This window comes from Triticum aestivum, chromosome 4A (genome assembly GCF_018294505.1).
Source record: "Triticum aestivum cultivar Chinese Spring chromosome 4A, IWGSC CS RefSeq v2.1, whole genome shotgun sequence".
In the NCBI taxonomy this organism is placed as follows: domain Eukaryota; kingdom Viridiplantae; phylum Streptophyta; class Magnoliopsida; order Poales; family Poaceae; genus Triticum; species Triticum aestivum.
This window is the reverse complement of record NC_057803.1, coordinates 744,217,042-744,234,226: the sequence shown is the minus strand read 5'-3', so window position 1 is coordinate 744,234,226 and position 17,185 is coordinate 744,217,042. Positions and strand designations below refer to the sequence as shown.

Genomic DNA, 17,185 nt, shown 5'->3' with positions numbered 1-17,185 from the left:
CACAGAAGACCGAAAGGTCGAGCATGAGTCGTATAGAAGATACGATCAACATGAAGATGTTCACCGACGTTGACTAGTCCGTCTCACGTGATGATCGGACACGGTCTAGTTAACTCGGATCATGTAATACTTAGATGACTAGAGGGATGTCTAATCTAAGTGGGAGTTCACTAATAATTTGATTAGTTGAACTTAATTATCATGAACTTAGTCTAAATATTTTACAATATGTCTTGTAGATCAAATGGCCAACGTAGTCCTCAACTTCAACGCGTTCCTAGAGAAAACCAAGCTGAAAGACGATGGCAGCAACTATACGGACTGGGTCCGGAACCTGAGGATCATCCTCATAGCTGCCAAGAAAGATTATGTCCTACAAGCACCGCTTGGTGACGCACCCGTTCTCACTGCAGAACAAGATGTTATGAACGCTTGGCAGGCACGTACCGATGACTACTCCCTCGTTCAGTGCGGCATGCTTTACAGTTTAGAGCCGGGGCTCCAAAAGCGTTTTGAGAGACACGGAGCATATGAGATGTTCGAAGAGCTGAAAATGGTTTTCCAAGCTCATGCCCGGGTCGAGAGATATCAAGTCTCCGACAAGTTCTTCAGCTGTAAGATGGAGGAAAATAGTTCTGTCAGTGAGCACATACTCACTATGTCTGGGTTGCATAACCGCTTGACTCAGCTGGGAGTTAATCTCCCGGATGATGCGGTCATTGACAGAATCCTCCAGTCGCTTCCACCAAGCTACAAGAGCTTTGTGATGAACTTCAATATGCCGGGGATGGAAAAGACCATTCCTGAAGTATTTGCTATGCTGAAATCAGCAGAGGTAGAAGTCAGGAAGGAACATCAAGTGTTGATGGTCAATAAAACCACAAAGTTCAAGAAAGGCAAGGGTAAAAAGAACTTCATGAAAGACGGCAAGGAGGTTGCCGCGCCCGGCAAGCAAGCTGCCGGGAAGAAGCCAAAGAATGGACCCAAGCCCGAGACTGAGTGCTTTTATTGCAAGGGAAGCGGTCACTGGAAGCGGAACTGCCCTAAGTACTTAGCGGATAAGAAGGCCGGCAAAACAAAAGGTATATGTGATATACATGTAATTGATGTGTACCTTACTAGTGCCCGTAGTAGCTCCTGGGTATTTGATACCGGTGCAGTTGCTCACATTTGTAACTCAAAGCAGGGGCTGCGGAATAAGCGGAAACTGGCAAAGGACGAGGTGACGATGCGCGTCGGGAATGGTTCCAAGGTCAATGTGATCGCCGTCGGCACGCTGCCTCTGCATCTCCCTTCGGGATTAGTTTTAAACCTTAATAATTGTTATTTAGTGCCAGCTTTGAGCATGAACATTGTACCAGGATCTCGTTTAATCCGAGATGGCTACTCTTTTAAATCTGAGAATAATGGTTGTTCCATTTTTATGAGAGATATGTTTTATGGTCATGCTCCTATGGTGAATGGTTTATTCCTTATGAATCTCGAACGTGATGCTACACATGTTCACAATGTGAGTACCAAAAGAAGTAAGGTTGATAATGATAGTCCCACATACTTGTGGCACTGCCGCCTTGGTCACATAGGTGTCAAACGCATGAAGAAGCTCCATGCTGATGGACTTTTAGAGTCTCTTGATTATGAATCATTTGACACGTGCGAACCATGCCTTATGGGTAAAATGACCAAGACTCCGTTCTCAGGAACAATGGAGCGAGCAACCGACTTATTGGAAATCATACATACTGATGTGTGCGGTCCAATGAGTGTTGAGGCTCGCGGTGGCTATCGTTATGTTCTCACCCTCACTGATGACTTGAGTAGATATGGGTATATCTACTTAATGAAACACAAGTCTGAAACCTTTGAAAAGTTCAAGGAATTTCAGAGTGAGGTTGAAAATCAACGTGACAGGAAAATCAAGTTTCTACGATCAGATCGTGGAGGAGAATACTTGAGTCACGAGTTTGGCACACACTTAAGAAAATGTGGAATAGTTTCGCAACTCACGCCGCCTGGAACACCTCAGTGTAACGGTGTGTCCGAACGTCGTAATCGCACTCTATTAGATATGGTGCGATCTATGATGTCTCTTACCGATTTACCGCTATCTTTTTGGGGCTATGCTTTAGAGACTGCCGCATTCACTTTAAATAGGGCTCCGTCGAAATCCGTTGAGACGACACCGTATGAATTATGGTTTGGGAAGAAACCTAAGCTGTCGTTTCTAAAAGTTTGGGGATGCGATGCTTATGTCAAGAAACTTCAACCTGAAAAGCTCGAACCCAAATCGGAAAAGTGCGTCTTCATAGGGTACCCAAAGGAAACTATTGGATACACCTTCTACCTCAGATCCGAAGGCAAGATCTTTGTTGCCAAGAATGGGTCCTTTCTAGAGAAAGAGTTTCTCTCGAAAGAAGTAAGTGGGAGGAAAGTAGAGCTTGATGAAGTATTACCTCTTGAACCGGAAAATGGCGCAACTCGAAAATGTTCCTGAGGTGCCAGCACCGACTAGAGAGGAAGTTAATGATGATGATCAAGATACTTCTGATCAAGCTCCTACTGAAATTCGAAGGTCCACAAGGACACGTTCCGCACCAGAGTGGTACGGCAACCGTGTCTTGGAAATCATGTTGTTAGACAACGGTGAACCTTCGAACTATGAAGAAGTGATGGCGGGCCCGGATTCCGACAAATGGCTAGAATCCATGAAATCCGAGATAGGATCCATGTATGAAAACAAAGTATGGACTTTGACTGACTTGCCCGTAGAACGGGCAAGGCATAGAAAATAAATGGATCTTTAAGAAGAAGACAGACGCGGATGGTAATGTGACCATCTATAAAGCTCGACTTGTCGCTAAGGGTTATCGACAAGTTCAAGGGGTTGACTACGATGAGACTTTCTCACCGGTAGCGAAGCTAAAGTCCGTCCGAATCATGTTAGCAATTGCCGCATTCTACGATTATGAAATATGGCAAATGGACGTCAAAACGGCATTCCTTAATGGTTTCCTTAAGGAAGAATTGTATATGATGCAGCCGGAAGGTTTTGTCGATCCTAAGAATGCTGACAAGGTGTGCAAGCTCCAACGCTCGATTTATGGGCTGGTGCAAGCATCTCGGAGTTGGAACATTCGCTTTGATGAGATGATCAAAGCGTTTGGGTTTACGCAGACTTATGGAGAAGCCTGCGTTTACAAGAAAGTGAGTGGGAGCTCTGTAGCATTTCTTATACTATATGTAGATGACATACTTTTGATGGGAAATGATATAGAACTCTTGGACAGCATCAAGGCCTATTTGAATAAGAGTTTTTCAATGAAGGACCTTGGAGAAGCTGCTTATATATTAGGCATCAAGATCTATAGAGATAGATCAAGACGCCTCATAGGTCTTTCACAAAGCACATACCTTGATAAGATATTGAAGAAGTTCAATATGGATCAATCCAAGAAGGGGTTCTTGCCTGTGCTACAAGGTATGAAATTGAGCTCAGCTCAATGTCCGACCACGGCAGAAGATATAGAAGAGATGAGCGTCATCCCCTATGCATCAGCCATAGGTTCTATTATGTATGCCATGCTGTGTACCAGACCCGATGTTAACCTTGCCGTCAGTTTGGTAGGAAGGTACCAAAGTAATCCCGGCAAGGAACACTGGACAGCGGTCAAGAATATCCTAAAGTACTTGAAAAGGACTAAGGAAATGTTTCTCGTTTATGGAGGTGAGAAGAGCTCGTCGTAAAGGGTTACGTCGACGCTAGCTTCGACACAGATCTGGATGACTCTAAGTCACAAACCGGATACGTGTATATTTTGAATGGTGGGGCAGTAAGCTGGTGCAGTTGCAAGCAAAGCGTCGTGGCGGGATCTACATGTGAAGCGGAGTACATGGCAGCCTCGGAGGCAGCACATGAAGCAATATGGGTGAAGGAGTTCATCACCGACCTAGGAGTCATACCCAATGCGTCGGGGCCGATCAAGCTCTTCTGTGACAACACTGGAGCTATTGCACTTGCCAAGGAGCCCAGGTTTCACAAGAAGACAAGGCACATCAAGTGTCGCTTCAACTCCATTCGTGAAAATGTTCAAGATGGAGACATAGAGATTTGTAAAGTACATACGGACCTGAATGTAGCGGATCCGTTGACTAAACCTCTCCCTAGAGCAAAACATGATCAACACCAGAATTCCATGGGTGTTCGATTCATCACAATGTAACTAGATTATTGACTCTAGTGCAAGTGGGAGACTATTGGAAATATGCCCTAGAGGCAATAATAAAAGGATTATTATTATATTTCCTTGTTCATGATAATTGTCTTTATTCATGCTATAATTGTGTTATCCGGAAATCGTAATACATGTGTGAATAACAGACACCAACATGTCCCTAGTAAGCCTCTAGTTGACTAGCTCGTTAATCAATAGATAGTCATGGTTTCCTGACTATGGACATTGGATGTCATTGATAACGAGATCACATCATTGAGAGAATGATGTGATGGACAAGACCCAATCCTAAACATAGCACAAGATCGTATAGTTCGTTTGCTAGAGATTTCCAATGTCAAGTATCTTTTCCTTAGACCATGAGATCGTGTAACTCCCGGATACCGTAGGAGTGCTTTGGGTATGCCAAACGTCACAACGTAACTGGGTGACTATAAAGGTAGACTACGGGTATCTCCGAAAGTGTCTGTTGGGTGACATGGATCAAGACTGGGATTTGTCACTCGGTATGACGGAGAGGTATCACTGGGCCCACTCGGTAATGCATCATCATAATGAGCTCAAAGTGACCAAGTGTCTGGTCACGGGATCATGCATTACGGTACAAGTAAAGTGACTTGCTGGTAACGAGATTGAACGAGGTATTGGGATACCGACGATCGAATCTCGGGCAAGTAACATATCGATTGACAAAGGGAATTGCGTACGGGGTTGATTGAATCCTCGACATCGTGGTTCATCCGATGAGATCATCGTGGAGCATGTGGGAGCCAACATGGGTATCCAGATCCCGCTGTTGGTTATTAACCTGAGAGTCGTCTCGGTCATGTCTGCTTGTCTCCCGAACCCGTAGGGTCTACACACTTAAGGTTCGGTGACACTAGGGTTATGAAGATATGTATATGCAGAAACCCGAATGTTGTTCGGAGTCCCGGATGAGATCCCGGACGTCACGAGGAGTTCCGGAATGGTCCGGAGGTAAAGAATTATATATAGGAAGTGCTGTTTCGGCCATCGGGACAAGTTTCGGTGTTATCGGTATTGTACCGGGACCACCGGAGGGGTCCCGAGGGCCCACTGGGTGGGGCCACCTGTCCCGGGGGGCCACATGGGCTGTAGGGGGTGCGCCTTGGCCTTCATGGGCCAAGGGCACCAGCCCCACTAGGCCCATGCGCCTAGGGTTTCCACCTAGGAGGAGTCCTAGTGGTGGAAGGCACCCCTAGGTGCCTTGGGGGGGAGGGAAACCTCCCCTTGGCCGCCGCCCCCCCTAGTAGATCTCATCTACTAGGGCCGCCGCCCCCCCCATGGCACCCCTATATATAGTGGGGGGGAGAGGAGGAACACACACCCGCCCCTGGCGCCTCCCTCTCCCCCTGTTACGTCTCTCCCTCGTAGTCTTGGCGAAGCCCTGCTTCTGTGACGTCCTGCATCCACCACCACGCCGTCGTGCTGCTGGATCTTCATCAACCTCTCCTCCCCCCTTGCTGGATCAAGAAGGAGGAGACGTCTCCCGTCCCGTACGTGTGTTGAACGCGGAGGTGCCGTCCGTTCGGCGCTGGTCATCGGTGATTTGGATCACGTCGAGTACGACTACATCATCACCGTTCTTTTGAACGCTTCCGTGCGCGATCTACAAAGGTATGTAGATGCATCCAATGACTCGTTGCTAGATGAACTCCTAGATGATCTTGGTGAAACGAGTAGGAAAATTTTTGTTTTCTGCAACGTTCCCCAACAGGAACAAACCACAAGAGGGTTTTGTAAAGTTGAATGTGGATGTAGCATTTGACATGGACACAGGTTCGGGGAGGACAGGTGCTATTATACGTGATTGTACAGGATCTCCAATTGCAGGTGGTAGTTGGAGCATCCCTACAATCGATACACCGTCAACTGCCGAAGCATGTGTGCTACATGATGGTCTGATCATTGCAGGAAACGTTGGTTGTAACAGAATCCTAGTCAAGAGTGATTGCATGGAAGTAGTGGAAGTCATGCAGAATGGCGGGAACTCACTATGAGGAATGCACTTTCCTTTGCCGCAATTTTACACGTATAATTTTTTCACATTGTCCTAGGGAGGCTAATAGGGCAGCCCATAATTTAGCTCAGTTTAGTATGGGGAACCAAATGTGGCAGGAACCCCCAGATTTTATTCGTGTTGTTCTAGCAGATGATGTAACTCTTGTTTCAGATCTATAAAAACCGCCACGATGGCTTTCCTCAAAAACAAAACACTCTCTGATCCGATCCATAATCGCGATCCTAAAAATTTTGATGTCTTACATAATATCACATCTTCTCCTTAAAGGTATTTTTTATTTAGTTTTATTATTTTTCATGCAAGTCATCCTGCTGCAGATGTTAGTTTTCAGAAAATTTTATCGTAGCATAATATTTATACTAAACATTTTTAGTTATTTACAAGTAATGTTATTGCTAAATTCTAAATATATTTTTATTTATGTACATTTCAAAAAATAAATAAATTAATATACAACTCCATTTAAATTTGGGAAAATCACAAGAGATAAAAGAATTCCAATTGTTACATAATAGTTTGAGAAACCTAGGCGCCTATGTATCTGTAATGCGCGAATCTAATAAATAAGTTAGTAGAGATTGTAGGGTACACTTGTCGAGCTTAGTTATAGGTAATAGACATTTCTAGAGTGTATGAGGTGTAAAACTGAACAATAAGGGTAAATTTGACAACTCAAACACTTCTCTATTCTCGATTCATTTACACTTAAACATGGTAGTCCTGTACTCTAGAAATCTCGATCAAGTTATTTGTTGGAACTTTATAATCTGACATAGCCAGCTAAAGTTTCCAGTTATGTCAATACTTACTGATACTATGGAAAACAATACATATGAACACACTATATTAGATTAAGCAACACATATTAATGTTAGCAGTAACATGATATTTTGGTTTGCTTAGATATTTGGTGATATCTATTGTAACAAAGGAATTTTTAAAATATGCCAAACTTGATTCTGTGACATAATATTATTTTAGACTAGTACTACAAATGTATTGTAATCATGGTTATTCAAATTTTATGTTTGCCTAAAAAGTAATTTTATGTTAGAATCTGCATCTTAATCACCATGTAATTCTTAATCTGTTTGTTATATATAAAAATTTAGTACCATAATGTCTTCTATTGAACTGGACTATGCATCTTAATCCCCATGTAATTGTTTAACCTGTTTGTATTTAAAAGATTAGTATCACAAGATATTTTATTGAAGACTATATCAACTAATACAAAGATAGACCTCATATATTTAGGTAGACATGAATCATTTTGAAGTAACAATTTACTATAAATATGTGAGAACGATTTGCGGCTGATCCGATTCACTCCATTAAAGATATCTTGCAGAAACTTTACATTTATGTTATGATTTTACTAATGCAGAGGTATGGGATTAGATGGCATCATGCAACTGGTAAGGAGGACACACCTAGCATTGTGGGAAAAACACTCGGCCAGTTTGCAGTTGTGGGTTTAGATATAAGTCGAGTACCTCATACTCGGTTTACATGCGACACGTGGCAGCAGCGCGAACCCTCGGTCAGTGACAAAATGTTGACATGTAGCACATAGCTGTAAGTCGTCACTTCTAAAGGCCACTCTGCTTACCTGCGCATAGACGGCTTATCTGTAATCCGCACACTCCTCATAACACACAGTTAAGCTAGTTATCAAAGCTTACAAGTAAACCATGTATCCATGCCAGCACATGGCTTAGTGGACACTCAGCTTACAGGTGGGCCACGTGGCACCTCCGTCAGGTGCTGCCAGCCGTGATCTCACTATCTTCGTCGGGTGCCTCTGTATTATACTCGGCTTACATGTAAGACGAGTCCCCAATAAGTGTCACTCGGCTTACAACCCCTAAGCCGAAACATATTAAGCTATGTGGGCTAAGCCAAGTGTAACACTCGGCGTACACTTTGCCATGTATGATTCATACACGGCCTCAATTGTTTTTTCCTGTAGTGTAGTAAAATTCAGCACAGACAAGGGACGAGATGACATATCCCTCTCAACTAGATTGTAGCCTGTGCAAGGTGTTGTCAACGTAGTCAACCATGGAGAACCATGGAGAGACACCTTGAGGGAGTTCCGCACAAACTGTGCAGAATTCGATGGGGAGTGGAATCGGGCAGCAATTATCGCAAGGCGGAGCGGCCGAGAAACCGCAAGTCGGCGTGGCAGATCCTGCAATAACCCATGTGCAGTGGGGCACAGGCGGCGGCGGATCCCGGCAAGAACTTCGCACCACCGCCGCCCCACCCCCCCCCCCACCCCTGATGGTTTTCAAGAGGGAAGGGTGGGTGGGATTTTAGACTGGGGAAATGTTCTTCAGCAACCACTACCCAACTATCTCTAACACCCGAGTTGTCTACCACCGTATGTGCCACCGAAGCTACACCACCGCCGCAAATCTGGATCAACGAAGGAAGATGGATGCCCGAACCTTCTCCCAGATCTCCCACGCCGCCAAGAACCATAGGCTTTTATTACCAATTGTTAGACCCAAGCTATGGTGATCTCTAACTACTGGCAATTTGAGACGAACATCATGAATAGAGGAGGAAATTGGGGAAATTTCAGTTTAGGGTTTTGTCACACAAAGAGGAACAAGTTTGCTAGTTGGAACAAGGCGGCTATGGGGAAACCCTAATACAATTCTAGATGACAACACACAGTGAAGGATCCTAGCTTTATAGCCATTACATCAGTGAAAAGGTAAAAAGAAAAAGAATAGAGCATGTGATGCAAGCTTGCGATCAACAGCGATGGACGACGTCGGCACAGCTGTCCGATTGAAAGTCGACGCCCTAGAGTCGAGGCCAGAGGCATGAAGCGGTAAGTAATTGCGAGCGCCGGTGGATGAAGATTTGAGGGCGGAGTTTGAATCCAATTGAAGTGGTAACCTCGGCATTAACTAAAGAAGACAAAGGCGTCGACTTCTTAAGTTAAGGGGCCTAACACGCTAGTTGAGGACATAGCCGGAGGTCGGTGGAGCATACGGTAGACACACAGCAGACCAGAGAGTGGAGTTCCCGCTGGTGCCGATTTGTGTTGGAGACGGCGGAGAACGGGAGTAGCGATCTAGGTGGGCTAGGCGCAGGTGTGAGATGGCTAGGCTGGGGTGCATGCGTGGTCCGTGTAGTGGGCTAAGCGCAAGTGGGCCTACCGTGTTGTGTGCTTTGTGCCTTGCCATGTCGCGCCTTTAGCGTCGCAGAGGCCAACTAGTGCTCAATGCATCGCCCAGTTGGCCCGGCCCATGGCGTACAACGCAACGGTGGAGAACGGGAGTAGCGATCTGGGTGGGCTAGGCGCGGGTGTGGGTTGGCTGGGCTGGGGTGCATGCGTCGTCGGTGTAGTGGGCTAAGCGCAAGTGGGCCTACCGTGTTGTGTGCTTTGTACCTTGCCATTTAGCGCCTTTAGCGCCGCAGAGGCCAACTGATGCTCAATGCAGCGCCCAGTTGGCCCGGCCCATGGCGTAAACCGCAACGGTGGAGAACGGGAGTAGCGATCTGGTTGGGCTAGGCGCAGGTGTGGGCTGGCTCGGCGGGGGTGCATGTGTGGTCGGTGTAGTAGGCTAAGCACAAGTGGGCCTACCGTGTTGTGTGTTTTGTACCTTACCATGTCACGCCTTTAGCACCGCAGAGCCATCTGGTGCTCAATGCAGCGCCCAGTTCGCCCGGCCCATGGCGTACAACGCAGCAAATCTCAGCATGAAAAAAATTGCGCAAAAAGTTGCTCTCGCAAGGATTCGAATTTCGAACTCACACCATTGTGTTATCACGCAAGCTAGCCTAACCACTACAACTAAATTAACTGTAGTGACTGTGAGTAGCGCTAACTACATAAGAACAAGTGTATCCGTGATATTTATTGTACAATACAGTCCACTGTAACACTTCTATTTTTGAATTATTTGGAAAAAATCATAAATTTGAAAACGTTCATCAATCTTAAAATAGTTCAACATTTTTAAGCACAGTTCACAAACTTGAAAAAAGTTCATCAATTTTTTTTTAAAAAACGTCGATTTGCCAAAAAAGATCATAGGTTTTTAAAAAAGATAAAAATATTGAAAAAATCATCAAATTTGAGGAAAATCTCATCAATTTTGAAAAAAGGTCATTGCATTTGAAAAAAGTTCATCAGATTTGAAAATAATCATCAAATTTGGAAAACAGTTTATCAAATATGAAAAAAGTTCATCGAGTTTTAAAAAAGTTCATTATACTTTAAAAATAATTAAGAAAGAATGTCATCGATTTGAAGAAAAAGGTTACAAATTTTAAAAAGTTCATAGAATCAAAAAAAAGGAAAAAGAAAAAAGAAAAGAAGAAAGAGTAAACAAAAGAAAAAGATTCAACTAACCACTTGGTGTGGTGTAGCTTGTGATGATACAGGAGGTCGCTGGTTGGATACACTCTAGGAACTCTTTTTTGCAGATTAAAACAGAAGGAAAAAAGGGTCGGCCCAGCGCGGGGCGCTTCAGGCACCCGTTGAAAAGTACACAGTAACAGGTGCCTGAAGTGTCAAATAGGAATTGCCAATTCTCAGTGTTCCGACGGCATGGGTGTAGGGAGCTCCTATTCATGTGCTCCCCCTGTGCGCCCTCATGGGCCGGGCCATGTGCGGCGCGGGAAGCACGAAGCCCCTTGGTTTTTTCCCTTTTTGTTTTAGTTTTTCTTCCTTTTTAAAAATAGTTCAGGATTTCAAAAAAGTTGCGCATTGTGAAAAAAATGTTTGTGAATTCAAAAAATGTGCATGATTTGAAACTCGTGTACACTCTAGGAACTCCTTTTTGCGGATTAAAAACAGAAAAAGAAGGGAAATGGGCCGGCAAGAGCGGGGCGCTTCAGGCGCCCATTGTAAAATACACAGTAATGAGCGCCTGAGGCGCTAAATAGGAATTGTCAATTCTCAGCGTTCGGACGCCATTGGTGCAGCAGGGAGCTCTCCCCCGCGCGCCCTCATGGGTCGGACCATGTGTGGCGAGGGAAGCACGAAACGCCTTGCTTTTTTTTCCTGTTTTAGTTTTTTTTCGTTTGTAAAAATATTTAAGGATTTTAAAAAACATGCAGATTATGTAAAAATGATCGTGAGTTCAAAAAATGTGTATGACCTGTAAAATAATTAATAGAATGATAAATTCTCACGGATTCAAAAAATTGTTCACGATTTTAAAACAAATGTTCAACTACTCAATAAATTGATGAATTTATGAAAAATAATCATGTATTTTTATAAATTATTTCAAATATTTTAAAAATATGTCCAGGAAATTTTAAAATTGTTACCAAATTTCAAAAATGTTCATAAAATTCAGAAATTATTTGTTGAATCAAAAAGTATTAGTGAACTCAAAAAAATGTTTGTCAAAACACACAAAACGTTCCTGAATTTGAAAAATTATTCCCAAAATTCAAAAAATGTTTGTTGATTTGGGAATTTGGAAAAATGTTCACCATTTCAGGAAATCTTCATGTATTTGAAAAATGTTCATGATTTCAAAAAATGTTCAAGATTTTCAAAAAAAAAGTTAGTGCTTCCAAAAGATGTTGCCGAATTAGAAAGATGTTCGCAAATTGCAAAAGTGAAAGGAAATAAAAAGAAATGAATAATTAAATGTTAGAAAAAATAATAAATAAATATAAAAAGGAAAACAAAAAATAAATAGAAAATGGAAAAAATAAAAAAAAACTAAAAACGAAAAAAAAGAGATAAGGAAGGTCCAGAAATGGGCCAGCATTAATACCCAGCGAGTGAGGGGGTACACGCTGGCCGACCTGGGCAGACTTTCTACCCTTTCATTTTTTGAACCCAGCGAGTAGAGAAGAACCCTCTCATTTTTTCTCTCTCAAGAGAATTAATTCCAAAGAACAAAAGCTGGACCAAGAACATCCATGCTCTGACAGTATAAATTAATATTCCAACGAGCCGGCCATCTGCCACGGGGGCCATGAAAGCTACAGCTTAATTTCTCTTTGGCACTCAGGTTTCCCGCGAGTTTATTAATAATCAGTAAAGTGGATCTGGTAAATATTTTGCGTTGGAGACCTTATCCAATCCAAGATTGCTTACAAATCAACGTGTCGAAAAAGATACACAATTGCAACGCGCTGAAATTCAACAAGGGACTACTTTGGTACACATCTTGCTGCTAGTTGTTCATTGTCTCCATAATGAAATCCATTATTATTATAGATAGAAACCAATGACCAAACAGAAACAAGAAGTTTTCCAGGTCAAATATATGGACTCATAGGACCCCAAACGCAAAGGCCGCACGCTGACGGGCCGGCCCTCTCATTATACCAAGCTAGTATTGAGAGAATATTTCGGTGCTTTACTGTTTTGAATATTTTTTTTATTTTAACTGATTTTTTCATTCCATTTTATGAACAAATATGAATGACTTATTTTTAGAACATTTGAAAAAGACCCAAAAATGTTTTCAAATTTACAAATATTTTTTCAAATTTATGATTTTTCAAATGAGACCATTTTATTAAATTTTCTATAACATTTTTTAAACATGAACCTTTCTTCGAAACTTGAAATACTTTTTGAAAATCCTGGTATTTTTAAATGTTCTGAACACTTTTAAATGTGAACATTTTATTGAAATTTTGAACATTTCTTGAGAACGCCAACATTTTTTTTCAAATTTGCAAAGTTTTGTAAATGAGAAAAAAATAATTTTTTTCTTGTATTATTGTTAACAAAACAACATACAACAGAAAAGAAAAAGATAAAACGAACAAGAAAAAGAAAAACCAGGAAGGAAGCACATAAAAAAACTTCAACCTCCTATATGGTTCTCAAAACTGGCAAAAAAAAAAAACGTGAGTTGGTTCCCATGTACTCTCTTTATAAACTAGTATAAGACCATTTAGGTCACTAAAGTAGTTAGTTTGGTGATCTAAACGGTCTTATATTAGTTTTAGGGAACTTCTGGAATATTCTGTCTGGCTTTCACGGGGATTCCTTTTCTGCTGTTTCTTTTGGTTTTCTTTTTTTCTTTTTCTTTTTTTAATAATTCAAGAAATTCAAAAACTGTTTAATATCTTCAAAAATTGTTCTGAAGTAGCAGGCTTAGTTAACCATAAAGACTATCTCAAGCATTTGCTTCCCGTCTCGACCATCCGAGTAATTCACCTCCGGAAAAAAATGAAGACAAAGCCGGCCTTAAAATTGTTCAAGCACTGTAGCTTTACTGTACGGTTACACCTCCGGAAATTTGACTTTTATGTAGCACTATGCGATGATAACACAAGAACAAGAAAATACCTCGAAATGAAAACTAGTGATTATACCTTATTCCGATTTGGATGTGAAAGGAAATTACGACAAAACATGTAAACTATGACATTTCCTCATCATAATATGAGTGCGTGCAGTGTGAAAAGATGGCATTGTAGAAAACACGACATAAACAAGATTGGCAATGGTACGATGTGAGTGTGCTAAATCGTTATATTAATTGTGTCCACAAGGGCAAACACAAGACAAATGAAAATATGTTTGGGCTGCTCGATGGCAGCAGGTGGGGAGCATAGACGAGTCGGCATGACCAACCACCAAGTAATGGTGCCATTCCTTTGGATGTCGGTCAACTGAGCAGAATAGCTGACCATCATTATGCTTACTTCCTTTTCTACTAAGATCATATGAAAATGCGTTTTCTGATCCCAGGCCGCCCAATCTCGCTGGGTGATGGCTTTTCTTCAGAATGATCCGGCACTTCTTCAGCATACTCCGACTCTTCTTCCTCGTATTCCGACTCTTCTGTAGAATACTCTAGGTTTGGGACTGATTCATAGTATAATATGTACGGGTACCTTTCCCACTTTGCAGGGTGCGTGCAAAAACTATCTTTATCGAAACTGCAAAACAAAGTCATTATTTCTTTTAGCTACTTCAATATACAGTTAACAAGCATGAAACAACGTTGATTAAAACTTACATGTTAAATTTAAACTCATGTGTGCAGGAAAGGCGGCACAAGAAGTCTGCTAAATGCTCATCAAAGTACCACCATATGGCAATATCTGCATCTTGTATGGTCTGTGGAAAATTTACAATTAAATTCCAGATAGCACTATGCCATAATAAGACAAGAACATGAAGAAAATTCCTGAAAGAAGTGATGACCATACCAGATTTTGATTAGGATGTGAAAGGAAATTCCGACAAAAAGTAAACCATGACCATTCATTCTCATAATATCCGGTCCCCCTCAGCGGCCATAATCGCCACTTATAGAGGTATACCGGATTGAAGTCACGATCACATTCAGCGATCCAACCCCAGGTATATGGAGATTGTAGAACAGGTTCCATTGAATCATCATACTGAAACTTGATGTATCTATGCACTTCCGATATAAGTCCTTGTCGACTGGCGGATGACATCATGCAGGGGTGATTTCTGATGAACGCCTTGAATGTTTGAGATGACTCAGCACCCGATGGCATTTCCCTCATAGTTTTCAGCAAATGGGCAACATAAGCTATCTTTGCTTGTGAAGAATCCAGTTTCATCATGCACACCTTTTCAAGTACTTTACCCAAAGCTTTAATGTCCTCCTTATATCCACTAGGGGTGAAATCCACAACAAGCGCAAGCACATAGGGATCAATCATGTAACTATCTGTCGATGGTACGTATATGATATTGTTACAATCAAATTTACCAACAAAACACTTGTTCCCCGTGTGATACAAGGATATCATTTCAAACAGTTTGTGAAATGTCTGTCTCCCCAGCTTACTTAACACAGATGTTAATCCCTTTGTCTCAAGCCATTCATTTTTGGACGGCAGTTCATTCATCCGGTCCAAAAAGGACATATAGTCCTGTTGAAGATAGGGCCTGCATGAATTATTAATTAAATATATCATAGACCAACTATATACATTCTCCAACATATATAATAGCCATGTGCAGTCATGTATCTACTTACTTTCCGGGGCCACCACCATGAATCACAGCGAATGTTGTAATTGTAGAACCAGGGACAACACCTTCAAGTGATTCTTCCAAGAGCAATCTTCTTTGTTTAACCGCATCCCAACAATGAGCCCCGAACTTGAAAAGAATATAGTTGCCTTGCGAGAATGCTGAATATATGGCCGATTCTACGGTAGATTCACGAGTTACTTGAACGGATATAAGTTGCCCATAAATGCGAACGAACATTTGAAACTACATAAAATTCAAATAAATAAATAAATAAATGAAAGGTCAATGGATATGTATGAACAAACCAGAGTATATGAACAACTGAAGGGCTCCTGGGCAAGAACTGAGAAGTTGCAATGAAAGAAAGTAAAAAGAAATCAATAGGTAAGTAAATGAAACATGCTTACTTTTTTAGATCTATTGATCCTATGGCCAAATCAAGATGATACAACTTAGATCGCAGCTCACTCACTGTCCTTTGCAAAGGAACTAGCAGCGCGTATAGAAATTAAGGGGGGAAATGAACTAGCTAGCTGAGCCATGGTTCCGTACAACATTTTTCGCTAGCTAGCTACACAAGGGGGAAATGAAGAGTTGTGGTGACAAAAAGTTTGACAAGTTGCTGCAGCTAACTCTGCTCATCCATGCTAATTAACCACAGCCATATCTATCTATCAGCCCAAAGATCGAATTGAATTCCCACACATAGAACCAATCATACAGTACCTGGGAAGAAGAAGGCGCGCCGGAGTCAACGCACTCCGTGTCGTCCGCTCCAACCAGCTCCCACGGCGCCCCGACCAGGGCAGACTTTCTTCCCTTTCTCTGAGCAGAGAAGAACCCACCCATTTTTCCTCTCTCAAGAGAATAATTCCAGACTCTTCTTCAGCTCCTCCTTGAGCAGTCGATCAGTAATTTCAAAGAACAAGAACTGGTGGAAAAAGGTCCACGCTTGGTGTGTAAATTATAATATACCAATGAGCCGGCCATCTGCCACGGGGGGCCATGAAAGCTGCAGCTTAATTTCTCTTTGGCACTCAGCTTTCCGGCGAGTTTAGTAATAACCAGTAAAGTGGACCTGGTAAGTATTTTGCGTTGGAGACCTTATCCAATCCAAGATTGCTTATGAATCGACGTGCGGAAAAAGATATACAATTGCAATGCGCTGAAATTCAACAACTGAGTACTTTGGTACACATCCTGCTGCTAGTTGTTCTTTGTCTCCATAATGAAATCCATTAAAGATAGAAACCATTGACCAAACAGAAACAAGAAGTATACATCCTGTGAATAGGACTTGTTCATCCTACGTACCTCAAATATTCCAAATATATATATTAAGAGAACACTTCACATAAAACATTTGAAAATGTTAATCAAGCATTTGAAAAATGTTAAATGTGTATAGAAAAATTGTTTCTCATGTGTACGAAAAATAAATACAAAAAAACTATGATGTGCGTCGGAAAAGATGATCATGTGTTTGAAAAACGTTAATCAAGCATTTGAACTTTTTTATTCAAGCATTTGAAAAATATTAAATGTATATAGATAAATATGTATCTCATGTATACAGAAATGTATTAGAAAATACAATGCGTGTGAAAAATGTTGATCATGTATCCAAAAAATGTAACATACATTGAATATAATTAGACAGAAATAATATTTACAAAGTTAGTTCTGTATTTAAAAATTGTTTAACATTTACATAAAAAATGTTCCTGATGTATACGGAGAATGTACATTGTCTGCGCAAAAAATTTTATTGCCAATAAAAAATTGTTCAATGTGTACTTGAATTTTTTTAAGCATGTATTTAATTTTTGTTTGAAAAATATTGAACGTGTGTCAAAAAGAAAAAATCACATCTAAATTAAAAATGTACATTGTGTACTGAACAAAGTAGACATGTGTTGAAAAAACATAACCTATGAAAAC

At 41.4% G+C, this 17,185-nt stretch overlaps 1 protein-coding gene across 1 annotated transcript; it reads right to left on the bottom strand.

The window, feature by feature from the left end:
* Positions 1-13,842: 13,842 nt before the first annotated feature.
* Positions 13,843-16,093, bottom strand: LOC123084531 (uncharacterized). The gene is made up of 5 exons (XM_044506084.1): positions 15,971-16,093; positions 15,246-15,487; positions 14,440-15,154; positions 14,247-14,347; positions 13,843-14,166 (listed from the first exon to the last, which is right to left on the bottom strand). Exons 1-5 carry the CDS (start codon positions 16,091-16,093, stop codon positions 13,947-13,949), a joined length of 1,401 nt encoding a protein of 466 aa, XP_044362019.1. The 3' UTR covers positions 13,843-13,946.
* Between the last annotated feature and the right edge of the window lie 1,092 nt (positions 16,094-17,185).

What these genes read in the sequence shown, in the direction of transcription:
- LOC123084531 (XM_044506084.1), bottom strand. Translation starts at nt 16,093, where the DNA reads ATGGGTGGGTTCTTCTCTGCTCAGAGAAAGGGAAGAAAGTCTGCCCTG. An exon ending in CATGGTGGTGGCCCCGGAAA is followed by an intron (nt 15,155 to 15,245) that starts GTAAGTAGATAC and finishes TAATTCATGCAG; the next exon opens with GCCCTATCTTCAACAGGACT. An exon ending in CATGAGTTTAAATTTAACAT is followed by an intron (nt 14,167 to 14,246) that starts GTAAGTTTTAAT and finishes TTTGTTTTGCAG; the next exon opens with TTTCGATAAAGATAGTTTTT.